General features: G+C 41.3%; 1 protein-coding gene across 2 annotated transcripts in view; it reads right to left on the reverse strand.

Annotated features, from left to right (window-relative positions):
- The window catches only part of DKK3 (dickkopf WNT signaling pathway inhibitor 3), a 29173-nt gene extending 15128 nt beyond the window's left edge, over positions 1 to 14045 (reverse strand). The window contains exons 1-3 of one of the 2 annotated variants that reach the window (XM_050335501.1): positions 13829 to 14045; positions 11854 to 11991; positions 11292 to 11375 (exon numbers count right to left, since the gene is read on the reverse strand). In XM_050335501.1, coding sequence (XP_050191458.1) covers positions 11292 to 11375; positions 11854 to 11991; positions 13829 to 14011 — 405 coding nt within the window. In that variant the 5' untranslated portion in view covers positions 14012 to 14045. The remainder of the gene's footprint in view (positions 1 to 11291; positions 11376 to 11853; positions 11992 to 13828) is intronic. The other variant, XM_050335502.1, reaches the window with a different exon arrangement.
- Positions 14046 to 18641: the final 4596 nt, after the last annotated feature.

An 18641-nucleotide genomic window follows, 5' to 3' on the forward strand; every position in this document is an offset into this window, starting at 1 on the left:
TCTTGAGATCCAGTAACAGTTATGGAACCACTGTACAACTGTGCTCAAAGCTCCAAAGTGCCATTATTTGTAAGTAGCCAGCAATCATACAAAGATACAGCTTTCATGTAATGATGTTTCCCCGGGGCTGAATTTCAATGCAGGCGGCTCTCTCCTCTACAATTGGCAGCTACAAAGTCTCCATGATTCACCATTAAACTATGTAAATTTTGTAAATTTGTTATACCAAAACAATCCAGAGTAGCTGTACACAGCAAGGATGTGAAACAGCTGTGCAAAAAGGAAAACATTTGAAAACAAGAATTCTATACCTAATAGCTGCTTACTGAATTAAGAGTAGCACACCATAAAGCACCAACCTGTGTAGGGCACAGAACTTATTCCTCACAGAACTTATTTCAAGCCCTGAGTCTTATGTGCTTTATCCTTATATGCTTTTGGGGGAGTTTACAGTTTCAACAGACTTATTAACTGTGTTTAAGGTGCCAGCCAAAGGTAATAATACTGCAACAGAAATACACAGGTAAGGATTCACCTACAATGGATTCTGCCTATGGCAGAGTTGACAGTGTAGGAGACTGCTGTTACTGTAGAGGAAATGGAATCATTTTCTTTTCCATGAGCTGTAGATGGAAGAAGAAGGTGTTTAAAGTACATCAATAGAGACTTTCGAGTAAGCATGGAAAAGCATTGGAATAAATCATCTCCAGCACTTGAAGACTTTAAAAACAGGAGATTAATGTCTGCCTAAGGAAGAAGTTAGCATCTGGTCATAGGTGTTGACTCTGAAGCTTCTTCAAGACCTCCTCTTTGGAGCATTTGTTGGAATTACAAAAGAGCCCTTTTCTTTTTCCCCTTAGTTTAATTTTCCATCTGAAATCATGTCTCTAGAGGACATCAACAACATGAGATGATGACTATCCATGAATATTTATTCCATCTCCTAAACAAACTCCAATGAGGAAGACATGAAAAAGGGTCTTCAGCATACTCTTTATGTCCTTCCAAAAGGGACACAAGAATATGAATGTATTACCAATTTCTACTATGAAGTCCAAGACAAACACCTACTGGGAGCCAAAACTTTCCCCTGCTGACAGCTATGAAACATCTTGGACACAGAAGAACCACTAAGGTTCCCCTTTGCCTGACACCATGGTGTCAGTCTCTCTTCATGCCCTGGGATACTTCTCCCTCCCCCTGGACTTTCTAAGAGAAGAAGTTTGAGGGATTCCTCATGTGATATAAATTCACAAACAGGCTCTGAGTCATTTCCAGACAGAATAGCAAATAAACAGATCCAAAATTCCCACCCCACCCTGTATATTTTTTTAACAATTATTCTGTATTACAATATATTACTAACTGGAAGGGAGAAGTGGACTAGTTAATAAGGTAAGAATCAGGACAGGTAGAATAGTTGGAGGAGGGTTCTCTCTATAGGCTGCAGTGGTGAAAAACCATGATTTGGCAGCTGATAAATTCACCAGTGCTGATAAATTCCTTAGTGCTATCACAGTGACTCAGTCCTTCCAAAGGCCAGGCAGACACTCACTCCACAAAAAATGCCAAAATGCTGTTTGTGAATCAGAGAGGAGGAAGGACAAAGTTAAGACTTACTCAGCTGACAGAGAAATACATTTCTCAAGGGAATACATTTGAAGCCACCATTCTACAGTGCTTTTTTTTCCCCTCACATTTGCTTAACCTTCGATGAAACAGAACTAAACAGAAACAGGTTTCCATTCACCCCTTTCCTTTAATTTCCACAGTTTACCTGGGTAAATCATAACACAAAACACCATCAAGCTGGACTATGGGCATCTCACACATCTTCCTGACTACAAACACACACAGAAGGTCAAGCTATTGTGGAACATGCTCATTCTCTTTCCTCCTACTCACTGGTAAAAAACCAATGTCATTCTTCTGATTTTGTTGAATCTACCTCTCCTGAAGTCCAGGTAAAGGTTAGAGAAGATGTAGGCTCATCATGTATGGAATGATGTGTTACTGGACCAATCTCCCAGCCACGGTAAATTGGTACCACTCTGCCACTGTATGACAATACAGATGTAACCAGCTGCAGATTCAACCCATTCATCTGTGTCCTTTGTATTTCAACCATTCTAAGACTATAACAGATGCAAATAAAAAATAAAAAGACAAAATGTTTATGCTTTACATCTAGTACCATACCATCTAGTATTTCCTAAAGCCTTTGATATTCGTTACCCTACCAGCTAAGGCTTACTGTTTAACACGATAACATGGTTTCAGCTAAAATCTCAAACAAGCAGCTCCTGGAGGCAATGCATAAAGCCATGAAATCAAAACCAGTGAAAAAAAGTTCTCTTTTGCCCTAAAGCTTTTCTTCCCATGATTAATTTGCTACCTGTGTTTGACAAGAGGAAAGACAGTCCATACTATGATCTCTTAACAGACGTCAGTAGATCACAGAATTGTCACCAGCCCACATAAAAGATTCACTCTCCTGACTCTGTCTTTTACCTTACATTTCATTTCTCTTATAATAAACAGAGGCCGAAAGTAAAAATATTCATGGTGATTTGGTTTTAAATCTCCCTACCACTTGGACATGATCTGTAAAAGACAACCTTGGATCCCTAAACTCAGCGTGTTATGTGTGAGAAGACTGACCTAAAACCAGGGAAAAGGTGAGCAACCACCCTTTGACTCACACTGCTCCCTTACCACGGCTTGTTGACAGAGGAGTTGCAGCAACCAATATCCAAACAAGGGAGAAGCAGGAAACTGAACACGATGCACAACTCCCCACACATGAAAAGTGCAGACAAGCCAGAATTTATTCCCACAACTAACAAGAATGCTGTAAGCTTTAGAAGTGGTGCATGGCTCTCAGATGGACTCTGATGAAGCACTGGGTAGGCACTGACTCTCTAAGAGAAAGTCTGTTTTGTAGCCTCTTGGAAAACTTACTGGTTGTGCTTTTACTCACTGGTTCCTGGAACAAGGAATCAATCCTAGGCACTCTCACTGTGTTACAGCAATAGCTTGGTTTTGGTGAGAAGAAGAAAATCTTTCTCTCTTCAGTATTTTAATACTCCAAGGGTAATAGTCGAGACATAAAAATGGTGAGGTAGTTCTTCAGCCAACTTGATTTGCCTTAAAAATATTATTTTTCTTTGAGATTTAACTGGAAAAGAGAGGTCACATTATAGAATCATAGAATTAACTGGGTTGGAAGAGACCTCCGAGATCATCAAGTCCAACCCTTGATCCAACCCCACTGTGATTACCGGATCATGGCACTCAGTGCCACATCCAGCCTCATCTTAAAAACCTCCAGGGATGGTGAATCCACCACCTCTCTGGGCAGGCCATTCCAATGCCTGATCACTCTCTCTGTAAAGAACTTCTTTCTAATATCCAACCTAAACCTCCCCTGACAAAGCTTAAGCCCGTGCCCTCTATAGCACATGAGGATCTGGCAAATTTTATAACAATTCTAAACACAGGGATAGACTGGAATTTCTAATGAAGACTGTTACTTTCAGAATATCTATTAGTACTGCACAATTTTGTTTACCTAACTTGACAGAAAAAAAAACTTACACTAAGCTGGACCAATAGGAAATATGAAAGAAATCATCCTAGTCAGTCTTTTAATGTTTGGGGTTTTTTTTTATTTTATTATTACTAACAAAGTACATTTACTAAAGTTTTTGAATTACTTCAGACTCCCAGTGATACAAACGAGAGCAGGATTTGATACCTTTAATTAGGAGTAACCTCTTTGCAGTTGGATCAGTTATTTGCCTGGAAATCTAAGCCCCTATTTAAGACCAAAAAAAAATGTGATACTGATCTGTGTTCTCTGACCTTTGCTTGTTGTGTTTTCAGTCAGAACACCTGCCTGGTTTGCCTCACCTCTCAGCAAAAGGCACCTTGTTTCTCTTCACTCTGATAAGGTCTAGCAGCTGTTTCCACCTGCTTGTTTGTTCAGGGTCACCAAGCACCGAGAGCTGAGTCCATGGAAACTGCAGTCTCACTTTTCTCCACTTCATGGTCACTGCACCACTACAATATTACAAACCCATCCTAATGCTGGTACACACTGTCCACTCCTGATTCCCTGTGTGGATCCATAACTTTCTAGGCAGCATTCTCTAAGAGGAAATAAGCCAACCATAAGTTGAGTAAAAAAAGATGTGGACACTGAGGTGTGTGTTATACAGCTGGCAATTACAGAGATTTCCCACCTTCTTCATGCAGAATCAGAGGTGACACATGTTTTTCAAACTCCTTATGACTCCCTAGGTCTTTCCATTCACTGAGGTTAACATTCAGATTTTTTTGGCCATAGTCTGGTGAACATCAGATGACTGTCAAAAATGAGTTTAGATACATTGTGACTGACAATAAGGCCATCTTATCATCCATGAGATAAATTAAATTTCTTAAGAGCTTTTGCATCCCTAGGAAGCATTTGCTGCTTATGAAGTTGTATATGAAGACATAGCACACGCTCCATCACACCTTTCATATAAGAAGGATATGTCCCTCTCTACAAAAAGATTCATAACCTGAAAGTATTCCAGATTAATAAGAGCAATTCAAAATACTAATTGAACAATTCTTCTCATCTTTGGATAAATCCTCTTTCACTTTGCACCTTTCCCCACATCATTTTCTGCTCTAACAAATACAAGCTACTTGTCCTCGTGAGCAACTTGCACTTGCCCCTCAGCTTCACATTCTACACTGCCGAGACTCAAAACCGGAAAGAAAAGGGGGGGAAAAAAGGGTGCCAGTAAATTGTTAAGAATGTCTCACCCTGCCTCTCTGAGGAGCCCTGGTTCTCTAAAAGAAGCCAGGGGATGGATTTGATTGTTTCAAAACAAGACACAGGTACTCAGTCCTCTCAGAATGCTCTTCCACTACCTGGGCTCAAAAAGCTGAACATCTACATTCAGTTTGCATGGCTACTTCATCTGTTTTCCAGTGGAGGAAGTGTAGATTATGGACAGATTGCTTTATTGACGGGTTAGTAAACTTGAAACATCAGAAGGGCAAAACACACATCACACTGCCTGGCAGAAATTGTGTGAGAGGCTGAAAGAACTGAGAGTAGATGTGCTAGTGAAACGCAGTAATTTTCATATATGGAAAGATTAAAACAAACAAACAAAAAAGCCTATTAGTTTGTCTATAGGAGCTGGGGACTGGATGGGAACCTTGCCTACACCTCCAAGAGGTGTTCTGTTTTAAACTGCAAGCTGTGACTTGCAAACACTCGAGACTTAACTACTTTAAAACAATGTGACAAAAGACATGCAGGTAGGTATTCTGCTTACAGAAGGCTAGTGAAACTAGGGTTCACTTTTTAACTAATTGACACCATAAGCGTTTCATACTTCTTTTTTTCAGAAAGCTTTATCTTATGTTACAACTTTGATAATCTATTCAAGTTACTGTGTAGTATATAGTATAATATATAGTATGTAGTTAAAAACAGTGATGCAGCTCATTCAGAACACTCAATTCTCCCCTGGAGCATTAGCTAGCAAGTACAATTTGCTTTATCTACTCCTGCACTAAGAACTAAGGGTGGGTGCTGAGAAAAGAACTGTACTAGTCCAGACATGATTCATGTAGCACGTTACGTCAACAGAGCAGGCTGGACAGTCAACAGAGAAGCAAACTTAGAGTACAAATTATTAAATATACAAAACCCACCAGATTTAGATATTATGTGATTTTTGGCTAGACAGAGACCAGAATTTCAACCCAGGAATGCACTTACTGTGTCTATTGATAGTTTACAATTGTTGAGTTCAAGTCACCAGGGACTAAAAGTCCTGTGAAAAAGGAAACAAAAAACTTTGGACCCAAATGTAAGAATGACCAAAAGAAGTGTCTTCCCTGGGACACTAAGCATGCTAAAGGGAGCAGCAGTCAACACTAAGATGCTGCATTTTCAAATTTCTGCCATCAGCTCTTCTCCTGCAGTGGTGCTGATCGAAAAATTGTACTTTCTCTTCCATTAATGCTCCCTTCTCAATTTTTGAAGCTTCCTTTCTCTTCAGCACTGGTAGGAACTCCTCTCCCTGGAGTAGGATGAACCTCAAAGAGAGCAACTGTGGCTGAGAACATGCTTGGTGAAATCATAATCAAGTTGCCCAAATAGGAATCAAGCAGTTAGTTTAGCAGTTCTGGATATCTGCAGAGAAATGGAAGCTTGGTTATGAAGTGCTACAGCTTAACCATTTAAACCAGATTTTTCTCTAGAAAAGAGGGAAATGGAACTATTTTTTTTTTCCCTTTGACTACTCTACTGGGAGACTAAAGATAAAGGCTGAGAAATACTTTAAATAAGGCCATTATAAAATGGATGCCATCCATTCTCTCTGTACAGATAAACCAGCGACCTGACTGAAGATCACTTCCAGAACCTGCCAAGGCAGCTTGTAAAGGCAGTTTCACAGTGGTGCCATCCTCCCTGCCCGGAGCTTCAGGGATGCAAACAGCAGCCTCTCCCCATGCAAATAAAGGCCTGGTATCACAAGACCTATTTCTTAAGCACCTGATGGCGTTTGAAATGACTTACTAACCAACTGCTGTGTTTGCAAAAGGTGGGGGTCAAATCCATGTGTTTATACAGGCACACACCCACCTTTGTGGAAGAAGAGCAAGCACCTTGCAGAGAATCACACTGAAGGCAGCTCTCCTTACCTCCCACACAGAAACTGTGGCCTGTACTCTGTAACTAGTGAGAAGGTGCAGCCATGCCCTCAAAAGAAAAACCCACCTTGCTAAGAAAGAAGGTATTGCTTCTTTTTTTATCTATCAATTAATAGAGACAAGAAAAAAGCCCAGGTACACTAGCTTTGAATTAGAAGAGAGACCTTATATAAAATACTACGCTGAATGTAACTGAGAAGAAATGCAACTAATCTTCGTGCAGCAAATCTTAGCAGTATCATTTTTCTTTCCCTTTTACTTTTCATCCTTGCTTTTCATTTGTTTGGCTAATGTATCACAACTGAAATAGGTCTAGTCAACAAGGCAGCAAAGGTTTTGATATTCATGGGATAATAAGGAATGCCGTAATTTTTGCTGTGTTCTATCCTTGAGCTTTTGACTGAAACTACTTCATTAATTTGCAAGCTAATCAATGTTCCCTGGAGAAGTGAATGATAGAGTATTTGAGCCTTAAACCCAGGAGCAAATGGATGTAAAACCTTACACAGACGTTATGCCCATCCAGTTACCTCTTGCCTGTGCTCGGCCTCTTTAAAGACACGGGACTGTTGGATCAAAGCCTGACATCTCTGGGGGTGACTGCCAGCCCTCAGTGACATCTGAGAACGTGAATGTGAGTCTGGGAATGTAAATGGCGCCTCCCAGTAAAGCAGCACCTCTGAGGAACTGGATTGCATTGCCCGAAATGGCAAACAGCCCAATCCCTCCTCTGGAGACCTCAAATACCGAGAGCCCTCTGGCCATAAAACTACTGTCAAACGAGCCCTCCAGTAACGAAGAACAGTCTGAAGAGAACAGCTCTGTGATGCAAAGCCAAGGAGAAATACTGCCTGAGAGGAAAAGTGTGTGTAGGGAAGATTATGCCTTATGTTTATGTAGTGTTTTGAATGCTGTGTCCAGTTCTGGGCCCCTCAATTCAGGAAAGACACTGAGGTGCTAGAGCAAGTCCAGAAAAGGGCAGTGATGCTGGTGAAGGGTTTGGAATATAAGTCCAATAAGAAGTAGCTGAGGGAGCTGGGGGTGTTTAGCCTGGAGAAAAGGAGTCTCGGGGGGACCTTATCACTCTAAACATCTACATGAAAGGAGGTTGTAGCCAGGTGGGGGTCAGCCTCTTCTCCCAGGCAACAAGTGACAGGACAAGAGGCGCTGGCCTCAAGCTGCGCCAGGGGATTCAGGTTGGACAGCAGGAGCAATTTCTTCATGGAAACAGTTGTTAAACATTGGAATGGACTTCCCAGGGGAGTTGGTGGAATCACCATCCCTGAAGGTGTTCAAGAAACGACTGGATGTGGCACTGGTCTAATGGTCTAATTGGCAAGGTGGTGATCAGTCAAAGGTTGGACTCGATGATCTCAGAGGTCTTTTCCAGCCTAAATGATTCCATAATAGGGTATCTGCCCTGTATGTATGTGTATATGCTTACGTATGTGTATTTGTACCTGCTTCAGGAGGATAAGCACTATGATTTAAAAAGCAGAAACAACTTATTTCCCATGAAGCTGCTTCTCCAGTGCTGAATTTCATTCCAGCCACTTGGATTTATTATTGCAGTGCAGACTCTCCGCAAGACACATCTTTGCCTTCTTGTGAAGCATTTGCATCAGATCTCAAAGCCCAAAAATGTCACATGAAAACTTTCCATGATTTCAGAGACTTATAACTTGGCTCAGAAAATAAATGCACACTGAAGGTTTTAGGGCTCCAGTTATTACAAATTACTACAGTAATAAAATATATAGAGTTTAAATTTCAGAGCAGGTGGTTTGTGAAGGTGTTTGGAAAATTCTTATGTTTACCACCCAAATTTGTACCCAAAGTGCAGGAGCTGTGGGAATCCTTAACTTTTATAAGCTAAGCCTATAAACTGAACCTATGAAATTGGTTTCGTTTTTAGCATTGCTTCCATACAGGCATGAAAGCTGAGCTTTCGCGACAGCATGTGCCTATTTATTTTACTGGGCAGATCAAAACTAAAAACAAAAGTGCTGTTCTAAGGAGGCAGTAATCTGAAGGCTCTGGGAGTGGCATCAGAACAGAGGCCCTGTTCCCAGGACTTGAATCCTTACAGCCTCTCCTCCCAAAGTCTCCATCCCCACACGGAGTTGACAGTATCACCCTTTTCAAATGACTGTCACTACTTATAGACACAATTACACAAACCTCCTGTTGTGTTGTACTGCACAGCAGGATGAATCAGCGGTGAGTGCTACAGAACAGTACATACTAGCTGTATTTTAAGATCACTGAATAATCTCCAAACAAATCTCAAAAGATCTCCTTTTTTAAGTGCCTGGAGAATGTAAAACCTACACATGTATTACTTTGTTGATAACATTTAAAATTAGCAGCAAAGAAGCAGAATTACTTTTACACTACCCAATAGTCTGTAAAGCCTGCAGCCTGAGAAGTGACTGGGAAATCTCACAGGGCCATGAAACTCCAAGTATAAAAATTAATGTATACAAAAACAACCTAAGGAGACAGTGCAAAGTCCTTTGCAACTCATTTCCCAATACTTTTGCCTTGAGTTTACATATCTAAGAGAGTGCTTTTTTATTTGGACAAAACTTTTTATCCATTTAGTAGATCTCTCCTCAGCAGCACTTTCTTCTTCCTGTAACCCAAATCTTCCAATTCTCAATTGCATTACTCCTACAATAGTTCTTCAGCCTTCTAGAACCAAAAGTGATTCATATTCCTCCTTAGTGTTTGAAGTTTTCACGCATTTTCAGATTTACTTCTGTTCTCTCAGTCAAATCAATATATGAGTGTTTGCCTGCTCTACTTAAATAACCAACTACGTCTGTAGGCTGCTTTTCCCATTTAGTTTCTCCTCCAGGCTGGCAACCTCTTAATAAGGTGTTTGTACCATGGGCATGCTGAAAGTTCAAAATGAGTGTGAGAGGGGAAATAAACATTAACAAATGCAGTTTTGTTTCAGCAGCTGCTGCAGTGAGAGTGTCGATGAATGACGCGCCCCAGGATTTCAGTGATTAGGGGCTAATGTGATCAGTTCTGATTATGCCTCCTTCATAAAAGGCTGCCACCATGAAGTTTGACAGAAATTTGCATTCAGCCCTCAAGTTCTTCAGCTGGAACACTAATAACAGTATTAGTTCTGGATGGAGCACTGGCTTGGTAAGTGAGGCAACCTTCTCATATGGAAAAAGCAGATGTCCCTTGACATATGAAGCTTTATAAGGAACTTTTTAAGATTGATGGAGAAAGTTAATTTAGAAGTAATTTTTACAGCTGTGAATTATGATTAGACACCACAGGCAAGCCAAATACTCTATGAAACACCATCAGCAGAGTGTTCCACTGTTAAGAAGGTTGTAAAGTTTGCTTTTGTACACTGGATTTGAAGATGATGAACACATTTGCTGGAAAAAGACATTTGGATTGCTTTCATTACACATATCTCATTACTAAAAAGCACTGAGAAATATGTTGACACTTTGTATAAAACCAAGCCGTAGCTTAGAATAGTTGCAATTCATTTTGTACATTAACTTACCACTATAAACTTTGCAAAATAGTAACAAAAAAGTAAGTATAGCATAAACAAAAGTTTTCTTTTGCTACTTGCCATTCTCAGACTTCAGTAGCAGCATGAAAAATATGAGCTGAAAGAGGGAAAACTTTAGAGGATGATACAAGAAAAGATGCGTTAATTTCAGCCTTTATGCCCATTAAAAATAGGAACTACTCCCATAATTTTTTTTTTTCAGTGTTCTATAAAATGGTTAAAGAGCTCCTTCTGTGAAAGATCTGGAGTTAAGTTACCCCAAAAAAAGCCAGGGCATGTTAAACTAAATTAAACCACAAACTATTAGTCAGATGAAACCAGCCATCTGAGGAAACACTGGCAAGCCAAGTCTTAGTAAGAGCATAAAAAAAAGTCCATTTTGGTCAGACTATAACCAAAGAAAACCTACCAGTTGTTTTAAGTAGTGGTACATGCTAAATTTCTCACGGGACTACTGATGTTTAGCAAATGGGCCTGTGTGCAAGACTCAGGTAAAGAACATTGTTTTAAGACTCTTTGAGAATCCTTTAACAACTGTATTTCCAGAGGGGAGGGGGATTTATTGTCCCATCTCTCTCCCCCCTTCCCCAAAGTGACATTTCACAACCAGTTCTCCATCACTGTGTTGGACTGAAAAGCAAATAGAGACATATATTGTTCCACAGATCTCTCACAATAGAAGATTAGGGGTTTGTTGTAAGTTTATAAAGCAATTTTTTTATGAATTATAAGAGCACTGGAAAGGGTTGTGTAAGTGTCTTTGCTATTTAGCATTCATATTTGATAGACAAATTGAATATTCAGGTCAAACACCTCATTGAAACTCTGCTTCCAATTCATAATATTCCTAAGTTAAATTATTTAAAACCACAAATATTTTTGACTGCTTGCCCCAATGGTTTTGTATGTTTTTAAGTATTCCAAAATTTTGCTAGGTGAACTCTATCAGTTTTCTGAACAACTAATCCGCAAGTATTTGTTTGATTTTTCAAAAGGAAAAAATGTGTTCACTTACGTGATTTCTTTTGTTTTCTCCATCTCTTATAGATGTAATAACTGTTTCAGAAAAAACTGTTGATCCAGTTTTATTATCTGTAACCTGACACAGCAAACGAAGAACAAAATATCAAACCACATTTTTTATTAGTCCTTTGCTACTCTCAGTCCTACATTCTGCAATAATTAACCCACTCCCACCCCCTCCTTTTTTCCCCATTTCGCTGTCACTCATATTAAATGCTGTTCTGAGGGGGAAAAGTAGATGACAAAGCTACCTCCTTATCTATTTGAAATGTCACTGTGATGAAGCTGGCTGAGCAGGAGATGGTCATTCTTTTATGACCCATGTAATAGCTGTAGCTGTGTTCTGTTTTTAGGAGGCATGTTTCTCAAAATAAACTATTTAATTTCGCATTAACCTTTTATGACATGTCCTTACACAGTGACTAATCAAGCATGTAAGATATAATAAAACCCACAAGTAATTATCATCAGGAAAGTTTATGCTCCAAATTATTTTATTCCTCCCCAAAGGTGTGTAAGAATGCACAGCTCACCACATATGTGTTTTCTCATACCTTATCAATTTCTTGATGAGTCTGAACAGTTCTGTTACCAATTCTGGTTTCCTTGTTGGACTCATTATGGTAGTTGGGAGGCAAGTTTTCAAAGTTTACTTCTGACAGTTTTTTTGCCCCTTCCTCTTCAGCTTCCATCTGCCAAATTTAAAAAACAAAACAAAACAAACAAATAAAAAAAACCACCTGAAAATTAGAAAAAAATGACACAAAAGAGAAGAAGCAAAGCTTCTTGTGCAGCCCCCAGTAGCACTCTGTTTAATGTCGTGCTGCTGTTAGCACAGATGCCCCTGGAAGAGAACGCTTACTCAGCTGCTTCAGACACCGAGCACAGCAGCTCTTCTAATGGACTAGAAAAACAGTGGGGAGCTAAACTCTTAAGCTCTGGGCTGTTGGAGCCAAAGTCAGTCCCTGTGAGGAAAAAGGGTACAGACTAATGAACAACTGGTACCTGCACAGGCTGATGCCAGTCAAGAGCCCAGCTTTCTACTTTTTCCCACAAAACCACTAAAGATTTAAGACAGACTTTCCTACCTGACAAGGAAGAGAAAATATTCTGGCAAGACAGAGAGACGTATACAAAGACCCTTGAAATCAACAGCAGCAGTCCTATAGATGAGGGTGCATACACCCAGAATGTCATTCTCTATTTCAGTTCCCACTGTCTTTGTTTGCCAGATGAAGGGCATGAGTCTTGTAAACAACACAAACTCTGAATAAATCATATCCCTTTGTTACTTGGAACTGCTGTAACAGAGCTAGGAGGCCACAAGTTCAGCCAGGCTGAACAATTGAATTTTTTGCAAGACAAAATTTCTCTTTTTGGTGTGTCTGTTTATTTTAAACAACAGCTGCAAATCTTTTAAAGTGTAAAGCATTTATCTGCTAAGACACAGCTCAAACAATATACAGTTTTTGCTGGACACAGACCATTCCTCAATCCAGAACTGACTAAAGGAAGAGTAAAAAAGGCAGAAATTTCGACAACATCCTTATTTATAACTAAGCATATTTGCGGCACTGTAAAGAATGGTTTGTCTCCATGTGTTTGCAGTCTAAATGAAGTGGATGACAGAGGCACATTTCAGCAACTGTCCAGATGACAGTAGAAGTTCAGAAATTATCTAATTATAATAAACCAAGGTCTGTTTCCCCCGTGGGTTTTCAGTGACAGAGGGTTTTTGACTATGTATTTTTGAGTGAGAGGAAAAGAGAACCTGGAAGATTCTTAACATGAAAGGGGGGGGGAAAGCGTACAAGAAAGGGGAGCGCAGAGACTAAGCCTTTTGACAAGCGGTATAAGGCAATGGCTCGGGGTCTGGTCTCAGTTCCTGGCTTTGAAACAGGTCCTGTGCGATTCTGGGCCAGCAATTTGAGATCAAGACACGGCATTACATCTCAAGTAAGCTGCTTCTCCACACATGTTTTCATGACTGTCTCACTGCTTTGAATCCTGGTTTGACATAGTCGTGTGTCTTAGTTCCTGCTGCACCAAGACAATACAACTAATTCTTCCCTTCACTCCTCCCCTCGCCACGTACTGTTCCCTTCTCACTCCGGGATCCAGACGGGACTGTTTGCCCGCACCTTTGCCTCTCTGTCCGCCGGCACCGCTGGGAGGGCGGCAGTCCGGGGCCATCGCAGCGCCGGGATGCCGCACTCGGCGAGCCCCGAGGGGCGAGGAGGCTACCGGGGGGCAGCGACAGCGCCGGGGCAGTACCGGGACCCCGCGGCCGGTCCCCCCATCCTACCCCTGCCCCGCCTTCGGGAGACAGCGGGTACCGCGCCGGGGGGACTCCGGGAGCGCTCAGGTCCCGCCCCGGGCCGCGGCTCCTCCCGGCAGGGTCACCCGCCCGCTCCTTTGTCCCTCATCGGGCTCAGGGATGCTGGTGGCGCTGCCCGCAGGTACGGCCCGGCCCGGGGGGCTGCGGGACGAAGGAGCCCCTCACCCACCCACCCCAAGCCGCCCCCTCACCTCCTGCACCGCGTTGCGCAGCTTGTGCTGCGTGTCCTCCATCAGCGCCTCCACCTCCCGCAGCATCTCGCCCAGGCTGGCGGCCCTTCTCCGCCCGCCGCCGCCCGCCGCGGCGCAGCACAGCGCCCACAGCAGCGCCCACAGCAGCGCCCATCGCCGCCCTGGACCCGCTCCCCGCCGCATCCCGGTGGCCGCTGCCGCTGCCGCTGCCGCCGGGGCCGCTCCGCCGTGCGGGGCTGGCGGGCGGGGCCGGGGCGGGCGGGCGGGACCGGCGGCACCTCAGCTGGTCCGGCCCCGCAGCCCCCACTGGAGCCCCCGGCCCTGGGACTGCCAGGGGCAGGGCAGGCAGCGGGGCCCCGGGAAGACAAACCCACCCCGGGGGTAGCGGGGAGGACAGGAGGGCAGAGATGCTGAGGGAAAGGGCAAGACGCTGAGGGAAAGGAGCAGGGCGAGTTTCCCGTTCAGACAAGAGGCCTTCCTTGTCTCGGTGTTTTGAACAGGTTTGACGTGAAGGGGACGGTGAGAGCTGCGTGGCATCTCCATTATGTGTTTTGCTTTCCAGGTTCCGGCGAAGATTCTCAAAAGATGTTTTCAGCTCCGAGGACAAGCTCTGTCTCAGAGGAGTGACATGTCCTGCATCTGGCTAGCCAGCATCCCACTCTCCCTGACTGATTCCTTTCAAGGTTTTTTTTAAAAATACTCAGACAACATAATAATTTTGTATCTCTGTGTGCATTCCCCAATTTCCACATTACTTTTCCTCTTTGTGCTTCACCCCAAGAACTTCATGGACAGACTTTGCTGCAGAGCTTGCTGCTCTGGGGCAGCACTGTTGTTCCAGGAGGGAACTGTCCTATAAGACTAATTTTGTTTTGGAGCCTGGGTGAGAAGTCAAGGTGAGTAAACTATTTAAGTCCTGCAAGCGCATTATTACAATAGTCAACAATATAAACCCAGTGCTATTGTCAGGCTAAGGCAGCTTCAGTGAGTTCTGAATGCTGGTAGAAATGAAGTAGAGAGCAGCAGAGATGGGAAGGTCCCTGTGTCCTCAGGGGGGACTGAGGGAAACCCTTCCTCACTCTCCCAGCCACAGCACATCAGGCTTCTGTTCAGTGCCACAGAAGGTTTCATTCTGGGCACACCATAAATCTTGGTGCATTGGTACAATAGTTTGATTTTTCTTTTTGAAGCTGCCAACTCTTGGACTACACAGTTTAAGTAATAAAGAACGTTAGGAGCTATCTGGAATCAGTCAATAGTTGAACTATGTTCCATCACATCACAGGAAGTACGGCATATGGAACGATCATGTACTGACAGAGAAAAGTTTAGACAAGATACTCCACTTTTCCATCTCTGTTTTTATGGCTAGGTTTCCAGCTCATCCACTGCCTCAAATCAGCTTAATAATATTCACAATTTACAGGTGACACTTAAGCAATATTTAGGATGTTAACTTCCTCAGTTCTGAGGAGTAACTGAAGTTTAGATCAGGTACAATGAAAACACTGAAAAAAATATCTGAGGCCAAAATTCCCAAAGGCATATAGTCAGCAGATTCCCAATGAAATTAATTAGAAAACAGATACTTCTTTGTAATATCTTTGTAAATTTGGACCTCAGACCTATTTTCCAAACAATCCATACATACATAAATGTTAATTGACTAAGTAGTTTAGAAGAGGTGGATCTAAAAAGCTGAAGTCTCCCTTTCTTGCCATGAGACAAGGGCCACAGTCCCAAACCCTGGCTTGGCAAGACTCTCCCATACTGCCTTCAATGAACGTGGTTCAGGAAAACCAATGCTGCCATTGATGAGGCTGACAGGATATGAACTCCTGCATTGTTTGGCCAATTATCAAGATGCTGCAGCATACACTTTATTCAGTATTGATGCAGTGAATCAAGACTACATTCATCTTTCAATATGGAGAAGTACTGTGGAGTAAATTTACAATGCAATCACAGTTGCTCTTAGGGGATTTGAACTCAGTTTTTCTATCTCCTTTGAGTAAGCTTTCTATGGACAGGGGTTGAGCTGAGTGGTGAGGATGCACTTGTATCCCAGAGTGGGAGATCTGCACCTGAAGTCAGTGCATAATAACTCTTCTGGTTTTCCTCTGCCCCCTTATTTTACTTCACAATAACTTTCTTATAGTGAGAATTACTTATAGTGAGAATGTTAAACCTGGGTTAACTCCCACTGAGGCTAGTGGGAAAATTCCCATATACGCCAGAGGGATTTACATTCTATCTTTTAAGAAATTACTGAGGATCAGAAGGAGTTTTATGGTATTGATCACCTCTTCTGGTCATTTGTTCTACTATTTTTATCTTCTGTGATTAAAGCAACAATGACAACAGACAACAACAACATAATAAAAATTAAAAATGCATCTGTATTTAACATAACAGAACCCTGTAATCTCTCTACCATAATTGTACAGCAGTAAGAAAGTCATGTCTATTGAAAGTATTGCTTCTGTTTGAAAGTATGCTGCTGGGGCATAGGATTAACCATGAATAGCACGTTATTATGTCAGACTGGAGGAAAGTCTTGTTTAAAATGATGTTAGGTCAAAGATGCCAGAGAATAGATTTTAGACTATAACAAATTTTCATAGCTGAGGTGCAACCCAGAGAGCTGATCTTTTTCCAAGACAAACCAACATAGCTAAAAAGCTTCCTGCACAAAAAAAAAATACATTACACAAAAGCACATATAATCTTTTTTTCCCAAGATATAATTTATCATTAGACTTTACACAAGATGAGCTGGAATAATATTAGAACAAATATATACATAGTTAGAAAAAGTATATTCCAGAGATAATACCTAAAAAGAATTTGTAAGGCTTAGATCAGCAGCAGTACAAGACACTTAAGTTGGATTAGAGGCAAGAACAGCCCCCCATCATGGGGAATGAACTCTTGTCAAAGGCAGACATCATCTGAATCAGTGCTTCTGGAGAGTACAAACCACCTTCTGGTTGGATGAGTTTTGAGACAAAAGGCCATTGTTCCCGAAAGCAGCAGGGTAGGGAGTTGTGCATCTTTGGTTTATTTTTTCCCACACATTGTTTATTCATTCAAAGGCAGTATATTATATTCTGTTTTCTGCGTTTCAAACATCTGTTATTTTGCATGTCCATTTACCAATTAATTAATAGAGATCTCTTCCCTCTCCAACAATTGTGCTGTGAACAATCGATCAATTAGTTAGCTACAGAAAAAAAGAATAGGGAGATGTCTGGCTAATATATAACCTATAACATAAGAAGAAAAGGCAGCCTTCTGAAGTATGTGAGTATAAACAACATCATGCATCTGTACAACAAAGAAAAAAATTCTATTGCCAGCAGGCAAAAATTCCAGAAACAGAAAGCCTTAATTCCTTGCTGAAAGGGGAAGGAGTGCATGAGAGAGGGAGAGCGGAGTTAAGAGAGGGAATTAACACCAATTAAATTTGCAGTATATACCATTTTAAGCTGTATATGGCTCAGCTGTTCATGTGAATTTCCTTCCAGAGGCTGTACCACACGGTCGGAGTCAGGCCAGGATGTTTAGGATGTCAGCAGTAAGTACGGTTACCTTGTGAAGGTGTTTGCTTTATTAGTACAATATCAGTCAGGGGTTTTCCATGGGAGACACTCTCCGAACAGATTAAGATGTGGTAAAAGCATTGATTGTCCACTGTTTTTACTGATAAATTGTTGTATCAGATTACTTGGGCATATACAGCTCTAAGTCGTAGTAAAGATGTTTTTCTACTCCCACGAGGTTTTACAGCATGGAAACTTGTAAATGTTGGGACCGAATAACTTGAAGTATAAAAACCCACAGTTATTTTGCTGGGTCAGCTCAGTGTTTAACTTTCTGACCATTTTTATATGTTAGACATATGTAAAATTTTTAAGCTCAACCTGACATCTGGGAGCTTTAGAGAAGATTTAGGAAAGAATTAGGGATTTCAAAGCAATTAGGGCAGAATCAGTTAATGATCATAGTTTTGTCAGGTCTTTCTCAAGTAAATAGGTGTTAAGGACACTGAAATGCTCACATATGTTTGGGAGAAACGTAGAGGAAAGGTAACAGACTGAGTTTTCCTGGAATTATGGGTCCAGAAAAATTTCTAATTGAACACTTTTTGGCAATACCTTTGCCTCATTCTAGTTTAATTTAATTTGCTCTGCAGGTTGATTAAATCACAAAATAGTAAGACCTTGTTAAAAAAATACAAATTATCACACATAAATTTGATTATGAACAGTTATTGTATTTATTCTGACATTACTTGTCAGAACCAGAGTAATGTTCAAGTGTAGGTGAACACCATGTGGGCCTTTATTTAACAGATCGCAGAAAGAATTTGGGCTTTGCTTATTTTTATTTTCTTGAAGAAGAAAGAAATTTATATTGGTTTCCTGTTCACAGCTACAGAGTTGAGAGTGGAGCTCTGTTATCTCCTTTTGGATTTCTCCTGGATGATTGTAAAACTTTCTAGTAGTTAGGTTATCATATATCTAGTAGTTAGGAATCATGAAATACTGATCTTTCAGCACACAGTATGTCTTTGGCAGCCTTTTCAAACACAATAATCATATGGCAGCTGTACTTTACTCAGGAAAAGTAGAATTATGCAAATACAGATATTTTTCAGTTTTAATGGTACATTATTTAGCAAGATAGCAGCTATCTATTTGAAATATGATCAGACTTTGATCTCATTTTTACTGCTTTATAGACTGTATTCTCTTTTTAAGGTACTCAAGGTTCTACCTGGTGAGGTCTTAACTAAACAACAGTGCCTTTT

The sequence above is a fragment of the Myiozetetes cayanensis genome, unplaced genomic scaffold, assembly GCF_022539395.1.
Source record: "Myiozetetes cayanensis isolate MyiCay16 unplaced genomic scaffold, myiCay2020 scf6-25, whole genome shotgun sequence".
Taxonomy (NCBI): Eukaryota; Metazoa; Chordata; class Aves; order Passeriformes; family Tyrannidae; genus Myiozetetes; species Myiozetetes cayanensis.